At 34.5% G+C, this 25,325-nt stretch overlaps 13 protein-coding genes across 13 annotated transcripts; 10 read left to right on the top strand and 3 right to left on the bottom strand. All coding sequences in view use genetic code 12, as the record gives it.

Moving 5' to 3' along the window:
• Positions 1-545: 545 nt before the first annotated feature.
• Positions 546-3,848, top strand: SMC6 (DNA repair protein; the record flags this gene model as incomplete). Its single annotated transcript, XM_002550618.1, has 1 exon — positions 546-3,848. The coding sequence occupies one exon, from the start codon at positions 546-548 to the stop codon at positions 3,846-3,848; it is 3,303 nt and encodes a 1,100-aa protein (XP_002550664.1).
• A 45-nt stretch (positions 3,849-3,893) lies between these two features.
• Positions 3,894-5,399, bottom strand: CTRG_04961 (uncharacterized protein; the record flags this gene model as incomplete). Its single annotated transcript, XM_002550617.1, has 1 exon — positions 3,894-5,399. The coding sequence occupies one exon, from the start codon at positions 5,397-5,399 to the stop codon at positions 3,894-3,896; it is 1,506 nt and encodes a 501-aa protein (XP_002550663.1).
• Positions 5,400-5,679: 280 nt separating this feature from the next.
• On the top strand, positions 5,680-6,816 carry CTRG_04960 (membrane insertase; the record flags this gene model as incomplete). The annotated part of the gene is made up of 1 exon (XM_002550616.1): positions 5,680-6,816. The coding sequence occupies one exon, from the start codon at positions 5,680-5,682 to the stop codon at positions 6,814-6,816; it is 1,137 nt and encodes a 378-aa protein (XP_002550662.1).
• A 151-nt stretch (positions 6,817-6,967) lies between these two features.
• ALK6 (Alk6p) lies at positions 6,968-8,485 on the bottom strand (the record flags this gene model as incomplete). Its single annotated transcript, XM_002550615.1, has 1 exon — positions 6,968-8,485. The coding sequence occupies one exon, from the start codon at positions 8,483-8,485 to the stop codon at positions 6,968-6,970; it is 1,518 nt and encodes a 505-aa protein (XP_002550661.1).
• A 999-nt stretch (positions 8,486-9,484) lies between these two features.
• On the top strand, positions 9,485-10,609 carry CTRG_04958 (uncharacterized protein; the record flags this gene model as incomplete). Its single annotated transcript, XM_002550614.1, has 1 exon — positions 9,485-10,609. The coding sequence occupies one exon, from the start codon at positions 9,485-9,487 to the stop codon at positions 10,607-10,609; it is 1,125 nt and encodes a 374-aa protein (XP_002550660.1).
• A 324-nt stretch (positions 10,610-10,933) lies between these two features.
• On the top strand, positions 10,934-11,602 carry CTRG_04957 (adenylate kinase; the record flags this gene model as incomplete). Its single annotated transcript, XM_002550613.1, has 1 exon — positions 10,934-11,602. One exon carries the CDS (start codon positions 10,934-10,936, stop codon positions 11,600-11,602), a length of 669 nt encoding a protein of 222 aa, XP_002550659.1.
• A 189-nt stretch (positions 11,603-11,791) lies between these two features.
• On the top strand, positions 11,792-14,137 carry RAD3 (TFIIH/NER complex ATP-dependent 5'-3' DNA helicase subunit; the record flags this gene model as incomplete). The annotated part of the gene is made up of 1 exon (XM_002550612.1): positions 11,792-14,137. The coding sequence occupies one exon, from the start codon at positions 11,792-11,794 to the stop codon at positions 14,135-14,137; it is 2,346 nt and encodes a 781-aa protein (XP_002550658.1).
• A 116-nt stretch (positions 14,138-14,253) lies between these two features.
• On the top strand, positions 14,254-14,943 carry CTRG_04955 (uncharacterized protein; the record flags this gene model as incomplete). Its single annotated transcript, XM_002550611.1, has 1 exon — positions 14,254-14,943. One exon carries the CDS (start codon positions 14,254-14,256, stop codon positions 14,941-14,943), a length of 690 nt encoding a protein of 229 aa, XP_002550657.1.
• Positions 14,921-15,514, bottom strand: CTRG_04954 (uncharacterized protein; the record flags this gene model as incomplete). The annotated part of the gene is made up of 1 exon (XM_002550610.1): positions 14,921-15,514. One exon carries the CDS (start codon positions 15,512-15,514, stop codon positions 14,921-14,923), a length of 594 nt encoding a protein of 197 aa, XP_002550656.1.
• Positions 15,515-16,087: 573 nt separating this feature from the next.
• On the top strand, positions 16,088-16,888 carry RVS161 (amphiphysin-like protein; the record flags this gene model as incomplete). The annotated part of the gene is made up of 1 exon (XM_002550609.1): positions 16,088-16,888. The coding sequence occupies one exon, from the start codon at positions 16,088-16,090 to the stop codon at positions 16,886-16,888; it is 801 nt and encodes a 266-aa protein (XP_002550655.1).
• Positions 16,889-17,635: 747 nt separating this feature from the next.
• Positions 17,636-20,596, top strand: CTRG_04952 (uncharacterized protein; the record flags this gene model as incomplete). Its single annotated transcript, XM_002550608.1, has 1 exon — positions 17,636-20,596. The coding sequence occupies one exon, from the start codon at positions 17,636-17,638 to the stop codon at positions 20,594-20,596; it is 2,961 nt and encodes a 986-aa protein (XP_002550654.1).
• A 2,964-nt stretch (positions 20,597-23,560) lies between these two features.
• Positions 23,561-25,321, top strand: CTRG_04951 (CFEM domain-containing protein; the record flags this gene model as incomplete). Its single annotated transcript, XM_002550607.1, has 1 exon — positions 23,561-25,321. The coding sequence occupies one exon, from the start codon at positions 23,561-23,563 to the stop codon at positions 25,319-25,321; it is 1,761 nt and encodes a 586-aa protein (XP_002550653.1).
• On the top strand, positions 23,916-25,325 carry CTRG_04950 (uncharacterized protein; the record flags this gene model as incomplete). The annotated part of the gene is made up of 1 exon (XM_002550606.1): positions 23,916-25,325. A coding segment is annotated over one exon (1,410 nt), but the record flags the coding sequence as incomplete, so codon positions are not given.

Below are 25,325 nucleotides of genomic sequence, written 5' to 3'. Positions count from 1 at the left end.
GACACAAGTTTGCGTCAGGTGGAGACTAATACCATGCTGGAGAGAAAATCCTCAATTTAATTCATATTACACGTAGACGGTGGGATTGTTCCCACTTTTGTTATAATTACTGAAAGGTTACCAATATTTGAAATCAAATCTAGACCATTGAATGGGCTTGATCATTATGCACGACCTGATGTCTGGTTCTTACGTAATTGGTTCACGTAAAAAATAGAATTAAAAAAAAAAAAAATCCGCGTGGACGCGACTTTCTTTTTTTTTTCCTTTTCTTTTTTTTTTTTTGGATTAATTCATCCTTTGTGGAAATCATACACACAACAATATTGTTTTGTTTAATTTCGACCTCCATAAGTCATTTTTACATCTTATTGAAATACATTATACAGTAATTCATAAATGACTACATCGGCTAAAAGAAGTCGTGAAGACGATCTTTCTTTTGATGCTACGGTATGTAACTTTCTGACTAATCAATGTTCATCAATTCATAATCAAAATACTAACTAATTTTTTAGAACGGTGGATATGGTATCCATGATCACATGACACAATTATTGCAGTCTTCTTCAACAAGAAAGAAGCCAAGAATGATGACTCAAGCTCCAAACGGCAGAATTCAGAATGGTCATGATAATGAGATTGAATCTGACGCATCATCTGGTTCAGAATCTGGATCTGAGTCTGAGTCTGAAGAAGATTCTGAAGATGAAGATGAAGATGATGAAGATGAAGATGACCCTAATTCAAGCTCGGCACCAGCCCAAGCAGGTGTTATTGAAAAATTATCCTTGAAAAATTTTATGTGTCACGATTCATTTGAATTAGAGTTGGGGCCACAACTTAATTTTATCATTGGGAGAAATGGGTCTGGTAAGAGTGCAGTTTTAACTGGTATTTCTGTGGGATTGGGAGCTAAAGCAACTGATACTAATAGAGGTAGTTCAATTAAGGATTTGATCAAGGATGGAAAGTCCGTTTCTAGAATCACGATTGTATTTAAAAATGAAGGTCCTGATGCTTATAAACCTAATGTGTATGGAAATAAAATCATTGTGGAGAGAAAGTTACAAAGACAAGGTGGTAATTCATATTCCTTAAAAACATCTAATGGTAAGACTGTTTCACATAAGAAGAGTGATTTGGATGAGATGCTTTATAAATTTTCCATCACAGTTGATAACCCACTTGCGTTTTTATCACAAGATAAAGCTAGAGAGTTTTTAACCTCCTCCAGTGACAAAGACAAATATGAATTTTTCATGGATGGTGCATTTATTACCGATATTCTCAACAATTATAGTGAATCTGCTAATAGTGTTCAAGAATTAGAAGGTAAAATTCAGAATGCAGCTGCGATTGCACTAAAGGCAAAAAAGGAATATAAAGCAATTGTAAAGATCCACAATCGTCACAGAACAAACGATGCGTTGAGAAATAGATTGCAAGTTTTGAGTGCAAAAATTCATTGGTTTAATGTTGTCAGTATTGAAAGAGTGATTAAGAGAAAGGAAAAAGAGGTTGCAATCCTTCAACAGAAGGTACAAGAATTCCAGAATCAACTTGAAGAATGTGATGCAAATACAACTGCTTTGCTTCCCAAAAGAGAATCACTTGTTGAAGAATTGCACCAAGAAGAAGCAAAATTGACAGAGAAATCCACCGAGCTTGATACTCTACGAGCAAAACGTTCCGAATTGAAATCAGAATTAGATGTGAATAAAGCTGAAACACAAAAGAATATTGGGGAAATCAAAAATTTAGAGAACGAAATCAAAAATACCGAAAAGCTGATTAGAATAGAACAAAGAAAAATTGATGAACTTCAAGGTGGAAGCAGAGAAACTTTGAATGAAAACTTGGAAAATGTTAAAAAAGAAATTAACGAAACTGAAAATAGAAGAACTCAATTGAAGCTCCAATACAATGAGCTCAAAGACAGACGCGATCCTGAAGTGATTGCTCTCACTAGAGAGTATGACGATTCAAACTCTAGATTGAAGGACTTGGACCAACAAAAAAGTGCATTACAAATGGAAAGCTCTTCACAGTATGCGCCTTGGGGAAACAAAATGCACGAATTGGTAAGAGCTATAAAGAGCCGTACTGATTGGAATAGTGAACCAATAGGTCCAGCAGGTAGTTATGTCCAGGTGAAATCTGAATTCACAGAATGGAAACCTTTGTTGTCCACGGTCTTGGGTAAATCCTTGGATGCATTTATTGTCACTAATGAATCAGATAGATACAGATTAGACCAAATGCTTAAAAGATATGGTGTTCGTGCCAATATTTTTGTTAGACGTACAGAACGATTGAATTATGAAGCTGGTAAAGCTGATCCAAGCTGTAAATCTGTGCTTGATATGTTACACGTTCAATCTGATACTGTTTTGTATACATTGATTGATAGTAACTCCATTGAAAAAACCGTCATATCTCACTCCACCAAAGATGCAAGAGAGGCTTGTAAAAAGAGAAACGTATTCCAAAGTTTGGTTCTTTTTAGGAAGGATTCGGGTCATAGAATCAGTTTTCAAAACAATACTTTCCGTCAGGATCCAGTTTATTATGCAACTACTATGGCTAAATTTGGTGCTGCTAGTAAAGCTTCCTTAATTGCTGATTTACAACGTCAAATTGATGAAGAGAATACAAATTTCAAAGATTTGGATAGAAAATTAAGAGGATTGAAAATGAAAAGTGAAGCAAAGAAGGAACACCTAATTTCACAAATGCGTGAAATAACCGAAACATTGGAAAGATTGAAGAGAGCTAGAAGTGACTTGGAAGATCAATTAGATAAAGAAGTGGACTATTCTAGAATCAGTTCATGGCAAACTCGTATTGAAGAAAATAAGAATCAAATTGCAAGATTAACGGCGTTGAATGAATCATTAATTGAGAATCTTAAAACCATCGACGAAAAGCGTAGTTCAACGAATGAAAAAATTGCCGAATGTAAAGAAGGGTACAAAAGTATTGATGCTGTTCGAGCTAAAATAAAGAGAAAATTAATCAATGTTGAGTATGAGATAGAAAAGATCAAAGAAACCAAGAATAATATTTTGTATGATCGAACAAATATGAAGGAGCAAATAAAAGCAGCAGAAGCAGTATGTAAAGATGGTCATGAAAAATTAGCAAGTGCAATAACAGCAGCAGAAGAATACTGTTCTCGAGATGAAGTTACTATCTCCCCTCAAGACACTCTGGAGTCGATTACCAGAGATTTCCAAGAAACTTCACATGAGTTAGAAAAGGCCGAACAAGAAATTGGAAGTTCGCTTGAAGAAGTTTTAGTACAAGTAGAAAAGGCAAAACAAGAAAGTGATAAAGCTGAAGAGGTATTGGCTATGGTAACTTCAACAGCAAGAAATTTGAGTAGTGAGATGAATATTAGATTGCGTTTTTTGAATACAACTATCCGTTCATCTATTGGTGATGCACAACGAACATTTGAAAAGGCCATGCAATTGAGAGGTTTCCAAGGGACATTGAAGTTTGATTTCAATGAAAAGACATTAAAATTGCAAGTTAACACTGGTAATGAATCAGGAAAACGTACTGTGGAATCTTTATCTGGTGGTGAAAAGTCGTTCTCTCAAATTTCGTTGTTGTTGTCTATTTGGAAGGTCATGAATTCCCGTATTAGAGGTTTGGATGAATTTGATGTTTATATGGATTCTGTTAACCGTTCAATTAGTATAAAGTTGTTGTTGAAAGAATTAAAGAGATATCCAAAATCACAAAACATATTCATTACTCCACAAGATATCGCAGTTGTTGGTGAATTAGACGACAAGGGTGTCAAAATCCATAGAATGACAGACCCAAGAAAAGATTAGAAGAGAGAGACGTATTTTCTTTATCATCATTATGTTGTAAATTAGTTAATTATGTACATGAATAAAATTGTAACTATTATTGGTATGTTCGGTGATTTTTTGTAACCTTTCATATTGCTCTTTAGTCAATGTCAAATTGTTGTTCTTTGATTTTTCAATGGCTGCAAGCGGTTGTTGTAAATCACTCCATGATGACTTATTATTCAGCAATAACACTTGAACATATGCCTTCATTACCCTACTATCAACATGATCATTTTGACTACTTCGGCAGAAATTTAAAACTTCTGTTGCAAAATCAATATTTGTTGTTGAGGTTAAAATTCTTATAAAATTTTGATTCTTGATTAAATGTTTCTTTGTTTTGTTTGGAAAAATATGTGAAAGTGTTTTTAAATACAGTAATGCCGTTTCTGGTTTCCCAACATTACATAAAGCAGACACTATGAAAATATGAATTAATAAATGGGAACTTTTGGTTAAATGTAATATTTCACGCATATCCATTTGTGATACATGTTCAGTTATTAATTGTTCAAAATTTGGTAATTCATCTCTAAACACTGATCCATTAATGACTGGAACTGGTCCTCCCATTTTTTTTGAAGAATAAACATTTCTATGCATTAATGGACTGAACAATTCAGTTTGACAAATATTAGCCAATAAATTTTGATGAATATCTAAATTATGTTTTGAATCTTGATAATCGATTGAATTTTCATTATTTTCAATATTTTCTTTCCTGGTTTGGATATTTTCTACAACTGCAGAAACAGCTTTCTTACCTTGGATATCAGTTTGATTATGAGCAAAAGCCAAATTTTTAAAACATTTCAAACTTTGTGGTAGGTTATTCATACTAGAATAACATTCAACACGTAAAATCAACAAAGCTTTGTATAAATATTGATATTGATGATAGGAATAAAAGCGACGGAAATACTGTAGAATACCATCTATTCGGGATGGATCTTTATTGTTCTTAAAGATTGTTGCTAAGCATTCCAAAGTAGTTGTATTCACTAAGAATGGTATCAAGTTATTTGTCTGTACTAGATATGTAATTTCATCATAAAACTTTACATTATCAATCAACTCGTGATAAACCAACATTGCTCCTAGGTGATCCCCATTACGACAAACAACATCCATGTAATATGACCATAGTTCGTTGGATAGTTGGAACTCTTTGTTCTCGTTTAGTAGTTTATGCAACAAAGCGGTTGCTGCTTTCAAATTATTCGATACTAGTAGATTATAGATATAAGTTTCCGCCAATTCAACTTGTACATGTTTACTATTGTCAGATATAAATTTAAAAATATTCTTGGAAGTAGGTTCAAAACATAACAACAATTGTAATTGGATATTTATAAGTTTGGGATTGGTTGCAATCAATTTATCTTGTTCCTCTATTGATAATTTTACAAAATATGGGATGATTTTTTGAATTGATTTATAAGTAATGGGAGTGGACAATATTTGGGAAACGGGAATTTGTGAGTAATACCGCATACACCGTATTGCAGGTAGTATCCGTCTATACATTGTTTAACTATTTTCAAGAACAAGTTTGACCTGATCTATCTGTTGTATTCGGGGTGAACTGGCTTGTTTATAACAGGAATGAAAAAAATATATATGAAAAATCGGACAGAGATGAAAATGTTGATATTAACCAATCCACACGAACTTTAGAATTTATTTTTCTCTTTGCGAGTTTTTTTTTTCGTTTTTTTTTTCATCTTGTTGTTGTTGTTGGTTCATTCTCCAGTTCTTAAGATACAAGTCCTTTCTTTTTCTTTTCATAACCTTCTAGACTATAAGAATGCTTAGACTTGGATTGTCCCGTTCCCTTAGGGTATCGACATTGAAGGGTTCATGTCAGAATATCCGTCCCGCAACATTTGTTCTTCGTTCCTCAACATTACCAATTTCATCAATCAGATTCAACTCCTCATCTTCTTCAGCGACAACAGCAGCTGTTGAAATTTCAGACAAATTAACTTCTTTTGATGATTCTAGTGCTGTTTCTGGAATTGCTGAACATGTCACAAATTTACATTCAGATCAGTTGGGTTATTTACAATCGATCGGCTTAGCACAAGGATGGGGTCCAACTTCAATAATTGAAAGATTATTGGAATTCACTCATGTATATACTGGATTACCATGGTGGGGTACTATTATAACCGCTGCTGTGGCTATTAGAATTTTTATATTCCCATTATACGTAAAAGCTTCTGCTAATGCCACCAAGATGTCCAAGATTAAACCTGAAATGGAAGCTATTATGGATGAAATCAAAGCTGGTGGACAAGCCGAACAAATGAAAGCTATGGAAAAGAGAAGAAAATTGATGAAGAAGCATGACGTTTCTATGCTTGCATCAGTTTACCCACTTGTACAAATTCCATTTGCTTATGGGTTCTTCCAAGCTTTAAGAAAAATGGCTAATGCTAATGTTGAAGGATTCAGTGATCAAGGTTATGCATGGTTCCAAAATTTGATTGAAGTTGATCCATATTTGGGATTACATGCTATTTCATGTCTTGCAATTATGAGCATTGTTAGAATGGGTGGTGAAACCGGTCAAGCAACTATGGCTAAAGGCATGCAAAAATTAATGTATGTCTTACCATTGGCTTCCATTGTTATTACCAAAAATTTTGCTGCATGTGTTATGGTTTATTTCGCTGCCAATTCAGTGTTGTCTTTGATTCAAAGTTTGATCTTCAAGAGTAGCTTTTTCAGAAAAGCTCTTGGAATGCCACCAAAATTGACCATTCAACAACTTCAAGCTAATAATCCAAAAGCCAACCAATCTGTTAAAGAAATGATTGGAAAGTATATCGATGACAGTAAACAAAAGGCCTTAAAACAAACTGCTGAAACAAACAGAAAACTTGAAATCACTAAAAAGAGAAAGGAAAGTGTTTCTTCTGGTTTCATCAAGAGACATTAAAAGTATATTGTAAATAGCTTCTCTTCTGTATTGTACATAGAGGATAATATAATGGAAAAATATTATTAGTTACAACATGAGCGATGACCGGAGGTACTACAAAACTATTCGATACTAAGAAAAATTTCAAATCCTATTATATTCATATAAACTAGATAAAACAAACGTTACAACCGTCAGTCAATCTCATTGTAGCTGCAACCACTCTATTTGGTGGGTATTGTTTACTGGCATTATGCAACCCATGAAAGGTTTGAAGCAATCTAATAGTAACATATGAAGCTTCAACTCTAGCTAACTGTTGACCCAAACAGGCACGAGGTCCAGCAGAAAATGGTATGAACTCAGTTCTCCTTAATGATTCACTCCATCTTTCTGGAGCAAACTTGTCGGTATTTGTACCAAAATACTTTTCTTCTCTGTTTACAGAATAGAAACTGAATAATACTTGTTCACCCTTATGGACAAGAATAGGATCTGTACAGGATTTACCTCCACCTCTTGGTATTACTGTGTCATTGGCTGCAGTTCTGAAATTAAAAGGAACTGATGGATGGAGTCTCATAGTTTCGTTAATACACCATTGAAGATAGTCGCATCTCTGGATAGTTCCAAATGTAACGGATTCAACATCAGGAAAGTGTCTTTCGATTTCCTCTTTTAATTTGTTAAATACTTCTGGATGGTGACTTAATTCGAAAAACAAAAAAGTCAACAAACTGGCAGTGGTGTCTCTACCTGCAAGTAAAATGGACATCAATTCATCTTGTAATATATCACGATTCTTAGTTTGTCTTGCTAATTGGTACAACAAAACATAGCTCTTTGGATGATTGTTCAATTCTTCTTCGGACATACCTACTACTCTGTCGATATATTCATCAACAAAGTCCTTTTGCATTTGAATACTATTTTGAAAACTCTTTGGATACATGAGAAAGGCCAATTTTCCCAACATGAATCGAATTGTCATTTGCTGCTGGGTTTTATTAAACTGTGATGCAAATGCCAGTCTCAACGATGTATCTAATGTGGAATTGGACTCTTCTCCTAGGAAATCCTTCAAACTATCACAACTTTCACCTAATAGGAAATCAGTAGAATAATCTATTGTAAAAAGATGGGCTAAGGTTTGAAACTCTAATGGTTCCCCTTCATGGTTCTTGATGATTTTGATCAACAGTTGTACATATGGTTCCATTGAAGTGATTTGTTTAACGTGTTCTTTTGCAAATACTGGTCTAAGCATGATTCGACTATGTTTCCAAGATTGACCTTCACTAGCAAAAATTCCATCACCAATCAAGGGTCTTAACGCAATTGGACGGGCACCAAGATTCCATGAGTTCATTTCCGTTGCACTCAAGATATGACGGATGTTTTCAATATCTTTGGTAACATACGTTGTCTTTCCCAAAGTTATAGACTTGAATGTTGAAACATCAAGGGATTTAAATCTTCCATCAATTTCTGAATACAATCCTCCTTTTCTAATCATTTCATTGGCATGTACAACGGAGGCAATGCCTAAATATTCCAACCATGACTTGTTTGGGGAAATACGTGCTTGTTTGCAATGAAATTTAGTCACAAGTGTCCTTCTCTTGTAGTATTGTGCTGCTTTATATACAACAATTATACCAGCAAGAAAACAAAATAATTGATACATCACGGTGTAAAAGGTTTTTGATGAATGAATATAAAGTTATTTTGGATAGTAAAAGAGAAATAATACTTATGTAGAACTTGAACTGATACTTATAGTTCAACATACCAAATTATACGATATCAACCCCTCAACTGAAATGCAATAATGGGGTATGAATAATGTAGAGTAGAAAGAGCAAAGTGAATCGCAAATCACGGAGTTTTCCCAAATTATCATGTGCAAAGCGGAGAACACTATTCAACAAAACAATATGATGTGGCAAAGGTTGCGAAAACAGAAAGAAACAAACTAAGATAACCAGTATAGCAAGCTTCGCTTGATGGAAAGCGGATAGTATCTCTATCTATCTATAAACGTTTATATATAGTGAGGGAGTATTTTAAATAATGTGGAGTACAGCTATGTCTATATTTGTAAAGTAGATTGATGTGGTGATTTTTTTCACATTCACCGGTATATAATAGTAATTTTTTGCAATCTGATTTTTAGTAAAGTTATACTGCAAAATTGTAAAAAAAAAATAAAAAAAATAATAAAGATCGATTTAGCTTAGATGAAAACTACGGTTTGGGAAAATATAAACCAAATAATAATATCTAATTTCATGCAATAAGATGCTATTGCCAGTACAAGGAGAAAAACCAATAACAATTTGATTATTGTGGGCCAGGCTAAAGTACTACATGATTGGTCGTGTACACCGATCAAAAACTGACTAACAGTATTTTCGAAAACTATTACCATGACTATAGTAAAGAACGTCACTCACTTAAAATCATATAGATAATACATCCATTAATTTCATCTAACAATTTAAAAAAAATGATACTGATATGAAGAGTACACTCTTTTATTCTTCCTTCCAAGTCTGTACTGTATCTCTTACTGGTTCAACAATATATTGAAATTCAACTCGAAAAAAAAAAAACGAACGAGAAAAAAAAAATACTGAAAAACCTGAGCATTTAGGCTACAACAACAACAGTAATAAACTATACGATGTCAGATGAAGAAAATATAAATCAAAATGAAGTCGAAGAAGAATTAGATGACTTATTTGGAGATGGAGATGATAATGAAGATAAAGTAGAAGAATCACCAGTTAAAAGTGATAATGAAGAAGTCGATGATCGAGATGAAGACGATGATGAAGATGATGAAGAATCGGAAACAACAAAACAATTCATCGATATATCGTTGCCACGTCATGCCATAACACAGCATATGGAAAAAGATGTCAGCTTATTAAAAACACCTGATTTTTTAAATTTGGAAGCACATCCATTTGATCCAACTGCATTTAAAGAACAAATTGAAGAAAACCAAAACGCCAGAAAATCTAAAGGGTTAACAGCCAAAGAAATTCATAATGAACAAATCACCGAAAAATTATTAAATGAAAATACTATTCGATGGAGGTATCATAATGCTGGAAATGATGATATTATCAAACAATCAAATGCCCATTTCGTTGCATGGAATGATGGATCTGTGTCTTTGAAAGTGGGTAATGAAATTTACGATGTCAGAGAATTGCCATTGTATGATCACATGTTAGTTAGAAGTTATGAAACTGCTGAAATATTACAATCAGACTCAATCATTTCCAAAACCATGAATCTATTACCTGCTTCATCAGCTCATAGAAAAATTTTGGTGAAGAACATTACCAAGAAGGAAAAGATCTTGAATACTATAACGGATGTAGATCCATTGGAGAAACAGAGAATCGCTGATGAGAATGCCCGTAAAGCCATGAAATTGAAAAGACAATTGGAATCCAAAAGAAGATTACAAGATGAAAAATGGGAAAGAAGTGCAAGTCCAGGATTTAAGAACCAAGGTTCATCTTATGAAGTTTATTCCGAGAAGTACGAAGAAGACGATGATGATGGTTATGGTGGAGATGGTTTTGTCGCTGCCGATGAGGAGGAAATTGAACTATTTGATGACGATGACGAGGATGAGGACGCTGATGAAGAAGAATTTGAAAAGGGTGCTGAAAGACTAAGAAAAGTCAAGGAGGAAGGTGCTGCTAAATACAGAACCCCATCTCAAGAACCTGATGATGAAGACGAAAGAATAAGAAAGAGAAGAAGAATTATAGATTCAGACGAAGAATAAGTAGTATTAACCAACTGAATAATTATATACAAAAAAATGCACATGTACTAATATTGTTACAAGTTGAAATTCCATGTAAAAGGATTAACGGAAGGTATAGCCCGTGACCGTGGGCGGGAGAAGTATAAAAAAAAAAAAAAAAAATTACAGTGCAGAACGGGACAACTAATTTTTTTTTTCCCTCCGTTTCTCCACTACCACCACAACTTGTATCTAGATTATAAATATTATTTATTTATCTATCTTTTGAATAATTCTTCTTCTTTTTATTTTTTAACTTATATGTTTTGTTGATCTTTTGAATATTATTATCTTTTGAATATTATGAATCCACTTCGAATTTTACTTTTAGGTGCTCCTGGATCTGGTAAAGGGACTCAGACCTCGAGATTATTAAAGAAATTTACCCAATTGAAAGCTTTATCTTCCGGTGATGTTTTACGTGCACAGATAAGTCAAGGTACGGCAATTGGAAAAGAAGCAGAGAAATATATTAAAAATGGTGGTTTGGTTCCAGATAGCACTATGGTGGGGTTAATCACTGAACAATTACGACAGAATAATTGGTTGAACCAACAATCAAACTGGTTATTAGATGGATTTCCAAGAACAATCAACCAAGCTACGGAACTTAGCAAAATCATTGGCAAATCTGCTGATTTAAATTTGGTAGTTGAATTGGATGTTGATCAAAAAGTCATTTTGGACAGAATCGAAGCAAGATGGGTCCATGTACCAAGTGGAAGAATATATAGTTTGGATTATAACCCTCCTAAGGTTCCATTCAAGGATGATGTAACCGGGGAACCCTTGACTAAAAGAGCTGATGATACTGCTGAAGTGTTTCAAAAAAGATTAGATAAATACAATGAAGAAATAGGTCCATTGAAAGAGTTTTACAAGAAACAAGGTGTGCTATTCACTGTCAGTGGAAACACTTCTGATATTATTTATCCTAAATTAGAGAATTTGATTGTAAATAGATTTACTTAGAATGAATATAGAATTGTAATTTTAGTTGTGGAACAGACTATAACTCATGCACCGTACTGGTTCAAGTGTTGATGGGCAGACAAAATGAGACGAACCGAGAATTAAACAAGCAAAAAAAAAAAAAAATTAATCAGTGTGATCAGTTCTGAAATATCAAATACATCTCCCTTTTTTAGTCAGCAAGAAATAATGAAGTTTTATATTGATGACTTGCCAGTATTGTTTCCTTATCCAAGAATATACCCTGAACAATATGCGTATATGTGTGATATTAAAAAGACATTGGATGTTGGTGGCAATTGTATACTAGAGATGCCGTCAGGAACAGGTAAAACTGTATCATTATTGTCATTGACTGTCGCATACCAGATGCATTATCCAGAACATAGAAAGATTGTTTATTGTTCCCGTACCATGTCAGAAATCGAAAAGGCATTAATTGAATTACACAAGTTGATGGAATATCGTGCTAATGAGCTTGGAGAAGTGGAAGATTTCAGAGGTTTGGGATTGACAAGTAGAAAGAATTTATGTTTACACCCAACTATATCTAAAGAAAGAAAAGGTGTTGTTGTCGATGAAAAATGTCGAAGAATTACCAACGGTCAATTGAAGTCGAAAATAGAAAAAGGAATCGTAACTGAAGAAGATCAGTTGCTTAATCCAGAAACCAATAGTTTATGTTCGTACCACGAAAAGTTGTATGATTATGAGCCACATAATTTAATCCCCCCTGGAGTTTACTCATTTGATGCATTGTTGAGATATTGTAAAGATGAAGGAACGTGTCCTTATTTTACTGTGAGAAGAATGATTCCATTTTGTAATATTATCATTTATTCATATCATTATTTATTGGATCCAAAAATTGCAGAACGTGTTTCAAAAGAATTATCTAAAGATAGTATCATTATTTTTGATGAAGCACATAACATCGATAACGTTTGTATCGAGTCGTTGTCGCTAGACCTAACTGAAGACACATTGAAACGAGCTACTCGTGGTGCAAATAAACTAGGAGAAGCTATTGAGGAGATGAAGAGTCAAGATAGTGAAAAACTACAAAACGAATACGAGCAATTGGTGGAGGGTTTGAGACAAGCAGAAATTGCTAGAGATCAAGAGTTGTTTATGGCTAATCCGGTATTGCCTCAAGATTTACTTGATGAAGCTATTCCCGGTAATATTCGAAAGGGTGAGCATTTTATTGCATTCTTGAAGAGATTTGTGGAGTATTTGAAAACAAGAATGAAGGTTTTACATGTTATCAGTGAAACCCCTACTAGTTTTTTACAACATTTGAAAGATTTGACATATATTGAAAGAAAACCATTAAGATTTTGTTCAGAACGTTTATCGTTATTGGTAAGGACTTTGGAATTGTCAGAAGTTGAAGATTTCAATGCATTAAAAGATATTGCCACATTTGCCACTTTGGTATCTACATATGACACTGGTTTTCAGTTGATTTTAGAACCATATGAAACAGAAGGAAGTACCGTTCCTAATCCAATATTGCATTTTACTTGTTTAGATGCCTCTATTGCTATCAAGCCAGTCTTTGAGAGATTTTCTTCAGTTATTATCACTTCTGGTACCATTTCTCCTTTGGATATGTATCCAAAGATGATGAATTTCCAAACAGTGATTCAACAGTCCTATTCCATGACTTTGGCAAGAAGATCATTCTTACCAATGATTGTGACCAAAGGATCAGATCAAGTGTCTATATCATCCCGTTTTGAGATCCGTAACGATCCTTCAGTGGTTCGTAACTATGGGTCATTATTGGTTGAATTTGCCAAAATCACTCCTGATGGAATGGTTGTATTCTTTCCGTCGTATCTATATATGGAATCCATCATTTCCATGTGGCAGAATATGGGGGTCTTGGATGAAGTTTGGAAACATAAATTAATTCTTGTGGAAACTCCTGATGCACAAGAAACCTCATTGGCTTTGGAAACATATAGAAAAGCATGTTCTAATGGTAGAGGTGCGGTCTTGTTGTCTGTTGCTCGTGGTAAAGTATCTGAAGGAATTGATTTTGATCATCATTATGGTAGAACAGTATTGATGATTGGTATTCCTTTCCAATATACTGAATCAAGAATATTAAAGGCACGTTTAGAGTTCATGAGGGATCATTTCCTGATCAAAGAGAATGATTTCTTATCTTTCGATGCTATGAGACATGCTGCCCAATGTTTAGGTAGAGTTTTAAGAGGGAAAGATGATTATGGTATTATGGTTTTAGCAGATAGAAGATTTTCAAGGAAAAAGAATCAATTGCCTAAATGGATAGCTCAAGCTTTGAATGATTCAGATACAAACTTGTCAACTGATATGGCACTTGCTACAGGGAAAAAGTTTTTACGAAGTTTGGCACAACCAAGTAATCCAAAAGATCAAGAAGGTGTGTCTGTGTGGAATCTTGAACAATTGGAAGAATACCAAAAACAATTTAAGAAAGTTGAAGAAGTCGAAGAGGCAGATTTCATGGATATCGATGAAGACGATTTGGATTTGTTGTAAGCTTAAAAGTGTCGCGGGTACGTAAATAGACAAGAACTAAAGAAAAAAAAATTATATACATATACACACACATATATACGATTACATTTTTCTACCTACTGTATAACATTTTCGTAATGGATGTGGTTCTTGAAATAGGGAAACGTGAGATACGAATTGGAACAGTAGAAGAACTAGATCCTATAATTATACCTATATCATATAAACACACAGGTGAATCAAATTATTTATCAGATCATTCATTAACAAAAGATCAATATCAATCCATCATTTCTCAACTTGATGAAAGTAATCAAATTAAATTACAACAATATAATGAATCATTAGGAACTTGGATAGATATTGAATTAATATCACCTATGATTTTACAAAAATTATTATTCGATGCAATTGATTCAATTCCAGTAAATATAAAACGATGTTTTTTGATAGATTATGGATTTTCTCAAAAATTAAAAAATAATATTTGCACAAGTTTATTCAAATATAGAATTAAGTCAATAACATTCATCCCAGCTCCACTTTTATATACTATTGGAAGTAATAGACGTGATGCATTGATTGTGAATAAAGAATGGAGCACCATACATAAAGTGATTGACCTACGAATCATTGGAGAATATGATATAGATGAACCAATTGATACTATTATACTTAAAAGTGATATTGATATCAGGAAAACTTTGAGAGAGAATATCGTCAATACGAAAGACGGCGTGGGCTGTTGGACCGCATGTTCATTATATGTTGCTTCTACAAAAAATGCTAATTGGCAAGAAATTACTAAAGATTATATATCTCAGTGAATATTTGATCTAAGTATACTTCATTCTGTGCAAATTCTGTAGATGTTTCCAGCTCCTCATCCGAATCACCACCATTAATTAGCAAGTCTCTCCATGTATCTTTGGGGAAAAACCAAGAAAACCAACCTGTAGCATTCTTCTGGATAGCGTCGTCCATCTCATATTCCATAACTCTAAGTAAGGTCAATTCATCCTTATTCTCGATTTCTGTAGCAAGTGGGAAAACTCGTGGTTTTGATGTTGATGATGTGTTGATTATTCCCAGCAAATCCAATGGGCCATTTACCAAAGGTTTAGTCATATGTGGTTCAACTTTCACTGTCACCGTAGGATAATTTGATTCTTCTAATAAGCTAGGGAAATATAACGCTTCTTCTAGAACAGGAGAAGCTTCATAGAACTCATCATTACTTGAGTTGCTAACTTCTCTATTTGTTTCAAAATTCGTACGTATAATACTGTGTGATTGTTGAATAGCATTCGGCGAATTCTCATATACATTCGTGTCAACTCTTGTAAAAGGGATTGAAATTGATTCTAGTTTATAAGGATATTCTGATTCCTTATCCATTTTGTTTAAGCTGATTATCTTATTTCTCCTTTTGTAATAACAGTCCAATGTATTCTTGGAAATACTGTATATCACTTTCGTATTTATCACAAACTACTTTAGAATCTCTAATGTTGGAAATCAACGAATTAATCTTGGCTTTAAGTTCAAGGATTTTCTCAATCTTTTGTTGTTCAGTAAGTTGTGATGATGATTCTTGTGGAGATTCGATTGATGACATATGAAGAATGGGTAAATTGATCTTGATGATTTTGATCTGTCTTGATATTTAAGTTTGGGTTGTAAAAAAAAAAAAAAAATCAAACAAACGAAGGGAACTTTTTTTTGACCTTTTAGGTGATTGTCGATTTATTACGTAATCACTTTTTTTTTCAAGTCACGAGAATAGTAGTGTGCGCCTCCTAATGTTTTGTCAGCAGTGAAACAAAATCTCACAGTTCGTCAGGTTTTTTTTTTTTTTTTTTTTTTTTTTTTTTTTTACCTATTATCCAGTTTTTCCCTATACTTACAATTTCATTCGCACTTTCCCTGAATTCCCGTATCTACATTACCTACTTGTTCAATTAATCAACGATGTCCTGGGGAGGATTTAAGAAAGCAATTAACCGTGCTGGGGCTTCTGTCACAGTCAAGGGTGTCGATAAAGTCATGGATAAGGACTTTGATACTGAAGAAAGAAGATTCAAAACTTTGAAAACCGCAGGGCTCGCTTTGCAGAAATCATCAAAGGGGTATTTAGATTCCATTAGACAAATAACAAATTCCCAAGTCACCATTGCTGAAATTGTTTCCAATTTATATGAAGAATCCAAACAAGGGGCCCAATCGGTATATTCCAATGTTGGATCATGTTATTTACAATGTGTTCGAGAATTTGACGAAGAAACCGTGAAACAATTGGATGGTCCATTCAGAGAAACTGTTTTGGATCCGGTGACTAAATTTGCGAATTATTTCACAGAAATTGATGAAGCAATCAAAAAAAGAGACCATAAGAAGACGGATTATGAACAATGTAAATCCAAGGTAAGACGTTTGATTGATAAACCAGCCAAAGATGCAGCCAAGTTGCCAAGATCCGAGAAAGAATTGGCTTTAGCAAAAGAAATATATGACGAGTTAAATGAACAGTTGAAGACAGAATTGCCACAATTGATTGCATTAAGAGTTCCATTTTATGATCCATCATTTGAAGCTTTAGTTAAAATTCAATTGAGATTTTGTACAGAAGGATATTCAAGATTGGCACAAATACAGGAATATTTGGAACCTTCTGCAAGAGATGATTATGCCAATGGGATCTTGGATGGTAAGATTGATGAGATGTTGGTACAAATGCAAGGTTTAAGTATAACTACTTTAGGTGGTAAATAAATTGTATTTATAGTAGTACTAGTTGTAGCAGTAGTAGTAATAATAATAATATTAAACATGAGGGCAAGAGGTAAATTCAATTAACAGAAAATAAAATTTTACAACCACAAATAGCTGTTTGGTAATAAAGGAGCAAGAATGATGAAATCTGATACAGTGTTTCTACTTTCAGTTCGTACCAAGTTCAAAGAAATTATTAATACTAGTGCGACAATTTAATTCATAGTAAGGGAGATTAATTGTTCATAGTAAATGGAGTCAAAATGTTCACACCAGCGGAAATAATACTTTCAAACTAGCTGCCCTTTTTTGTTCATACCATATATCATACATTTTCAGTATGAACAAATAGAGGTCACGTAATATGAACATTTTTTGCGTACTAGTATCAAAAATATTGACCGCCTTAATATGAACTTTTCTTTGCAAATAGTGCGAATAATTTTGACTCACTGATCTGAAAATTATGCTCAAACTAGCGCGAAATAAAACTGCAACGACTGTACAAGCATTGCTTCCCACATTAAGAAAATATTAACAGAGTAACGGTGTGTGTGTGTGTGCGAGCAATAAAAAAAACCCGAAGCATCGCTCACCACCACCACCACCACCACTACCCGCTCACTTCAATTCAATTCAATTCAATTCAATGGAACTAATAGGAAGTCAAAAAAAAAAAAAAACCTTGAAAAAAAAAAAATTGTACGAACCGTTTTTTTGGAGCGAAGGTCAAATCTCCATCTGCATATGATGAAACGATTGGTAATAGAGTATATAAAGTTCCTTCTTAGGTATCCCACACTATATATACTTGTTCCGCTAGTTATAATATTCACACTATCTTACAACATTGTATATGATTTCACGGTCAAGCAACTCAATTCATTATTCTTGTATGGAGTCGAAAAAATAACGTTGTTACCAACTATATGTCAAGGCAAATATGTGACTAAACTTATACTCAAATCAGAGAATGTGTTAGATCCCCAATACCTTGCAAAAGTACAGGAAATGAAACAGCATTTAAGTCTGTATTCTAATTGTATTATAACACCGATCCTTAAATTTGAACTGAAAAGATCAGTTGTTCGTTACTTTAATGAGATGAATGTTTTGTTGGCATATTTATTCCTTGATAATCTTACCTATACAAATCATTTCATACAGACAGCAAAGACATTAAAAATTTACCTAATACATGATGGCGACATTCCCGTGGAAGGTGTCATGGAAATGTCCAAGCATTTTATCGATTATTTTTCTATTCAAACTGGCGTGTCAAAGATAAGATTTTTCTTTCTAGCGAGTGACATTATTGTTGTTATACTTGTTGGTCTGTTTATATTATACTTATACTTGGTACTTGCCAATAGTCACAGAGTCAAATCAAATTTTCGAGTTTTGTCTCGTTGGTTAATCAGTTTGTTTTTGTCGGGGTTGGCATCAACAAGTTTGATAACTTATTGGGAAGGAGCTGCTAGTTGGAATTTGGTCACTGAACCACTGACATCATTTACTAAATTAACTTATTTTTTGATCATTATGGTAGCATCTTCGTCAAACTTATTTGAAGCCTTGGAAATCCCAGGATCAAATGTTCATAAGAGATTGTTAGATTATTACACTGGTTTCTATTGTTTACCAAGAATAACCAAAAATTTGTTTGTGAATACAATTACAGTTTGTGGAATGCAGTTAATTTGTATGATTTTGGTATGGACTTGCTTCAGAGGGGATTATTTACAATTTATTTCTTATAGATTGTCGGTGATATCCAAAGAAGTTTTGGTCTGCATGTTTATTGAATACTTGGTCGAGTTATCCTTTGTTGCAGCAATATTTGTCGTTGATCTGAAACAGGAAACATTAAACTTAGAAGAACAAGAAGGGGCAAACCTAATTTCAAGCAAGCTCATGAAAAGTGATAGAGGTACTTTGGCCCATAGGTTAGGATTAAAGTTGTTGACTGTTTCTCGAAGAAGTAATCCAATAATTGTTGTATCATCAGGATTGGTACTCATGCTTGTTGTTTTAGCCCATTGGACCATTATCATGCCAATGAGTTTGGATATAACTATTGAAAATTCAAATACCTGCATCTATTACATTGAATATTCATTGCTAGTATTATTTATTGTTGCTGTACTGGGATTAGCTGTACCGACTTACAATACCGAGCAATTGGAATTTAATGAAACTGTGAAACGATTCAATACCATAGACTTGACTGTGTCATCGGATATTCTAAGAATTGCAACTAATCCTAAAACTTCCCATTTGGTAACGACATCTTTGGATCATAAAGTCTTGTACTGGTCCCCATTAGGAGATCCTGATCCAATTGAATTATCTTGTGACTTATGGCCGATTAACCATTTGGGGATTAATGATGATGGCAGATTTGTGATTTTGGTGAGTTTCAAAAAAGGTGTTATTAAATGTTTCGATAGAAAACTAATGAAAGTCAAATGGATTCAAATGGAAGACTCATTAAGAAGTAAACCAAAAATATTAGAATCTTTTTTTAGAAAGCGTACTGTTCCGGGATTTTTGGCAAGAAAAATGTTAAGAAAAAGAAGAGGCAGTGATGCATCATTATCATCAGTAAATTCACTGGTAAATGCAAACTTTCCTCCTCCTCCACCACCAATTGAAATGAAATCACACAGTCAAGAACAAAGAGAACGTAAGACCAATTCTGTGGGTAAAGAAGAATATGTTATGGTGTTCCAAACTGGTGAAATTCTTGTTGTTTCCTGTGTTGATGGTAGTATTAAAAGATATGATGTCAAGGAATCATTAATTAATGCAAAAAAGATACGAACACCGAGAGTACCTGATCGAATAGTGTGCTTGACATCAAGCGCAGATCTTATCGTTGTCAATATTGTGAATAATAATTTAAAATCAAAGCAGTTGACAATCAAAAAGGCCAACCCAACAAGTGAACTTTCGAGTACATTAAACCAACCAACCATACAGGCAGTTGAATTTGTTGGATTTGTTGTTAAAGTTGATGGATTAGAATGTCAGGTGATTGATGTTATTTCTGGTAATGTTGTTAAGCTGTTTGTTATTGGAAGTATGAAGCCAAACACATTAAAAGTGTCGTATCCACAACCAACACATTGTCGATTCTGTGGAAGTGCTGCGATTTCTTCCTTCAGTGTCATGTATGAAAATGACAGTGGAGATGATGAGGAGGGGGTTATTGTTGTACACACATTCCGAGTTGATGAGATGAGAAAGGCCATTTGTCTAAGAGTTGAAAGAGATCCTCGAGAAATTAGATGTCTTGGGTTTTCTGCAGCAGATGAAAAAGTTAATTGGTTTTATAATGTTGTCGGTTATGAGGTTACCTGTGTTAATCTGATCATTGGTATAATGGAGAATACTAGTACTTTACCTAAATTAACAAATCGTATGGATTCATCGATTGGATTAAGTTCATTAAGGAATAGAAAAATCAAAAAAACTAATCGTACAAGAAAAGAGTTTCAATTGATGCTGGTATCATTAGGTAGTGGGGATACAGATTATTACAAATTATTAGACTATCAAAACTTCAACAATCTTTGGTCTGTTTATCGATATGGATATAAGTCTGTGATTTTAAATTTGGGCAATCGATTGGAAATTATTTATTTTGGTAATAATAACTTGATAGAATATGTGGATGATAATTCATTAAAATTCAACTTAAGGTAATTCGCAAACAATAATAGTAATAATAGTATTAATAAAAAGTAGAAATATAATACTGAAATACAGCAGAGGGAAAACCAGTATATTCTTCTGTTATACTAGACTATGGTGTGTAGACATTTGTAATTATACCAAAAAATTATTTATTTATGAATCAAATATATTAATATGAAATAGTAGGACTTGATATATATGAACTACACATGATACTCCAAAACATTTTTCATGAAAACTTCATGAACCGTGGTTTTTTTTTTAAAAAAAAAACTCTATGATTCATTACTAGACATTACATTTCATGACTATTGTCGAATTATGCAAATAAACCTGAGATCATGAGGAGCTGCACATTCGGATGTATCATGGCCAAGTAATATTTTTTTCTTGTACGTATTCTGTTCCCATTATAGATGATGTTGTATGTGTACCGCACGACTTATTCGTTTCCATTTCACCGTATATGAATTAAGAATAAACCAGTTAATTCATGAATTACGAAGCACAAATAGAATATATATCGGACAAGGTCGGTAATATCTACAATGTACTTTTCGCAATAACCTGAAACGAATCAAGAACCGTAATTCCTTTTTCTTTATCTTTCCTTTAAATTGCAAAAGTTATAAAAAAATCTAATTGCACTATTGAGGTCATTGTGTGATATAAAGAAATGGTACTTCATATCATCATTAATGCATGAAATGGTGATGGTCGTGTCACTACTCAAATTTCACAGAGCTCATACTAAATTTAGTAACTAGACTATAATTTTATACCTTGCAGTATTCGCTTCGAAGACTTATCCTTAAAACTTTATAGGAGTTAATTGCTAGGATGGCTAAGTTTTCCATACCATGATCTCACAGACAAGAAATTTAGAAACAACCCCTTTCCAAGTATAAACCTTTTCAACAGCAATTTGCTCAGTTAGAAAAAAAAAAAAAAAAAAATCATCCAATATAACAAGTTGCAAAATCACCATAACCACTTTAGTGTAACTTTTTGGAAAAAAGAATTTCAGTTACAGTAATTTCTACATTATATTAGCCGAGTTTTTAGGGAGAAAGAAACAGAGAGAAGTGGAGGTGGTGTCCTTTTACTTGATTTACGAATTCTCAATCTTCACATTGTATTTACCAACAGTTAGCGAAACTATTGTTTAAGCCTCGTAATATAGAAATCTGGATTGCATGACATTAGCATACTTCCGATTTTCTTTTATTTTGTTTGTTTGTTTTATGACAAGAGGATACTTCAGATGAAATTTGGGATGTTTCTTTTATTTTCGGTTGAATTGTCGGTATTAAAATTTGGGGTTATTGCTTCGTAAGTTGTACTTACTGGTTAGAAGTTCATACTCAATTCTAGTTTGCTTGTATCTGTTATCTTATTTTTAATTCTATAAATAACTTCAGTGCTAAGTTTAAATCCCAAAAAGAAAGAAAAGATCTTTGGGCGATTCTTTTTAATCTAAAATATCTAATCCACTGCTAAAATATTCATTTACGCATTTTCAATACGGGACGGATAAGTAATACATCCGATAGCATGTTCAATCCATAAGTGTAATCATGTTTGCATGATGAGATGAATTACGAGCCCATAACCATTAGTCCAATTCCAGGTCATGTACAAGTTCCCTTTTTCATACCTTCACAGGAGTTAAATATAGAACTTGTTATGATGATATTAATTGCAAGAACAAAGATAGCAACTCATGAATCAGATTATTTAATCTGTTTGGAAAACCAGAAAAATTTCAGACTTTCCATCTCCTACACGTTTGGTATGAATAGCATATATTGAGTACACAACAATGGATTAAAATATTGGAAAGTAGATTCTGCAGCTTACTATAGACCTTAATCAGGCTATTTAAGCTCTCAAAGTGTTTTCTCCCGTTTCCTCCTCTTCCTCCTCTTTCGTCATTTTGTAACCATTTCGCATTGAATTCTTATCTGCATGAACCAAAATAAACAAAGCAATCGAGATCTAATTGGAAAAACGAAAAAAGATAAACGAACCTTGGAAAAATACAGAAAAAAAAAACCGGCGAGAAAAGAGTACATATTGGAAGAGCAACTACATACGAACTAAACCCATAAACTCCACATTTCACCATTACCTGAGTTGATTAAAATCAATTGATTGTTATTCCACCCCACCCCCCTTTCTCTAATTTTTCATTTTTCTTGTTCATTAGGTTTTGTTACCAAATAGCTTAATAGTCAAGAAACATGAATGAAGTATATTTCATTGATTCAATTTGGGATACTGTGGTGTGAGAATGCCACACGTCATTATATAGAATCAAGATGCAACAACATTCTCATAAAATAAAATGAATGTATAATCACAGATGATTCAAGTGTCTGGTGCTTTGCCTAAAGTTATTTGGTGGTTGGTTCACGATGGTCAGTTTCGAAATCTTTCGGTACCATTAGCTAATTCATTAACAAATTGTGATGAGAGAAATAGAGCTCCTTGATTGGTGAGATTATGAATACTAAAGCTGCACAAAAATGTTATAGCTATTCACTTGCATTAGCTTCCAGCCAAGTATTCCATGAGCAAGGCTAAACTAAAATATCTAGTGAAATGCAAGTATAGAGTCATTATCTATCTACCTCATAGATAATCTTCTAGCTGATACTAATGTTCGCTAATGTGGCTTTTTTTACAGAAGATTCTGCTAGCAGTAATAGTTGAATTTTTTCCAGTTTTGTGGCCAGTAGGAGTCACAGACTTTGCCATACAGCTAGCATACCAGTTCAAACCCAGACTCTACTTGTAAATGACATCCCTTTAAGAAGATTTGGACAAATATAAATTGAGGCTAAATTCCACTCGGAAACTATTATATTTCATGTATTTTTAATACACTACAATCTATTATATCATTTGCTGCTGCTTACCTCGTCATATCCCAACTAGTTTATTACTACAAAAGTTATCGTGGAAGTAACAATGAAGATTTTCCTTACACTCACATATGCAATTCCAGCTGTAATTGGTGCGGCAATAACCAATCGCGACCACCAACGTCGTGATTCATCATTGAATTCATTTGCTGAATCTCTCTACGACTTATATCCGGAATGTGCCAAACCATGCCTTGTTCAAACTAATTTGAAGAAATCTTGCGCTTTGCAAGATACTAAATGTATTTGCCAAGTTCCTGCGTATTCTTCAGAATTAGCCTTGTGTATTACTGAAAAGTGTCCGTCTGAAGATGTTATTTCTGCTACAAGATTGACCGCTTCCCATTGTTCTGAAGCCGGGGTCAAGAATCTGTACTGGTTTATGGATTCTACTCCGCAATATGCTTTGGATGATATCGTTGATGTACTTGCTGCTCGTAACAACCTTGTCAACCCATTTGGTCAAGAAACTCCTGTTAAAGAATCAATCAATCCTGAAGCATCAACTAGTACTGACACTACTCCAGTTGAATCCACCCCTGCTGAATCTAGTCCAGCTGAATCCAGTCCAGCTGAATCCACCCCTGGTGAATCAACTCCTGCTGAGTCTACTCCTGCTGAGTCTACTCCAGCTGAATCCAGTCCAGCTGAATCCACCCCTGGTGAATCAACTCCTGCTGAGTCTACTCCTGCTGAGTCTACTCCTGTTGATTCTACTCCTGCTGAATCAACCCCAGTTGAATCAACCCCTGCTGAATCAACCCCAGTTGAATCAACCCCTGCTGAATCTACTCCTGTTGAATCCACCCCAGTTGAGTCTACTCCTGCTGAGTCTACTCCTGCTGAATCAACTCCAGCTAAATCTACTCCAGCTGAATCTACCCCTGCTGAATCTACCCCTGCTGAATCAACTCCAGCTGATTCTACTCCTGTTGAATCCACCCCTGGTGAATCAACTCCTGCTGAGTCTACTCCTGCTGAGTCTACTCCTGTTGATTCTACTCCTGCTGAATCAACCCCAGTTGAATCAACCCCAGCTGAATCTACTCCTGTTGAATCCACCCCAGTTGAGTCTACTCCTGCTGAGTCTACTCCTGCTGAGTCTACTCCTGCTGAATCAACTCCAGCTGATTCTACCCCTGGTGAATCCACCCCTGGTGAATCAACCCCTGGTGAATCAACCCCAGCTGAGTCTACTCCAGCTGAAACTACTCCAGCTGAATCCACCCCAGTTGAATCTACTCCAGCTGAATCCTCTCCTGCTGAATCTACTCCTGTTGAATCTACTCCTGCTGACTCTACTCCTGTTGAATCTACTCCAGCTGATTCTACTCCAGCTGAATCCACCCCAGTTGAATCCACCCCAGTTGAATCTACCCCTGGTGAATCTACTCCAGTTGAATCAACCCCTGCTGAGTCTACTCCTGTTGAATCCACCCCAGCTGAATCCACCCCAGCTGAATCCACTCCAGCTGAATCCACCCCAGCTGAATCTACTCCAGTTGAATCTACTCCAGTTGAATCTACTCCTGTTGAATCTACTCCAGCTGAATCCACCCCTGGTGAATCCACCCCTGGTGAATCAACCCCAGCTGAATCCACCCCATCAGAATCCACCCCAGTTGAATCTACTCCAGTTGAATCTACTCCAGTGGAATCCACCCCAGCTGAATCTAGTCCAGTTGAATCCACCCCAGTCGAGTCTACTCCAATTGAATCCACTCCAGCAGAATCCACCCCAATTGAATCCACCCCTGCTGAATCTACTCCAGCTGAATCTACTCCCGTCGCAACGTGCTCTTGCTGAATCT

Source organism: Candida tropicalis, assembly GCF_000006335.3.
Source record: "Candida tropicalis MYA-3404 genomic scaffold supercont3.7, whole genome shotgun sequence".
NCBI lineage: Eukaryota > Fungi > Ascomycota > Pichiomycetes > Serinales > Debaryomycetaceae > Candida > Candida tropicalis.
Note: the sequence above shows the minus strand (reverse complement) of the source record. Positions and strands in the feature narration are given on the sequence as shown.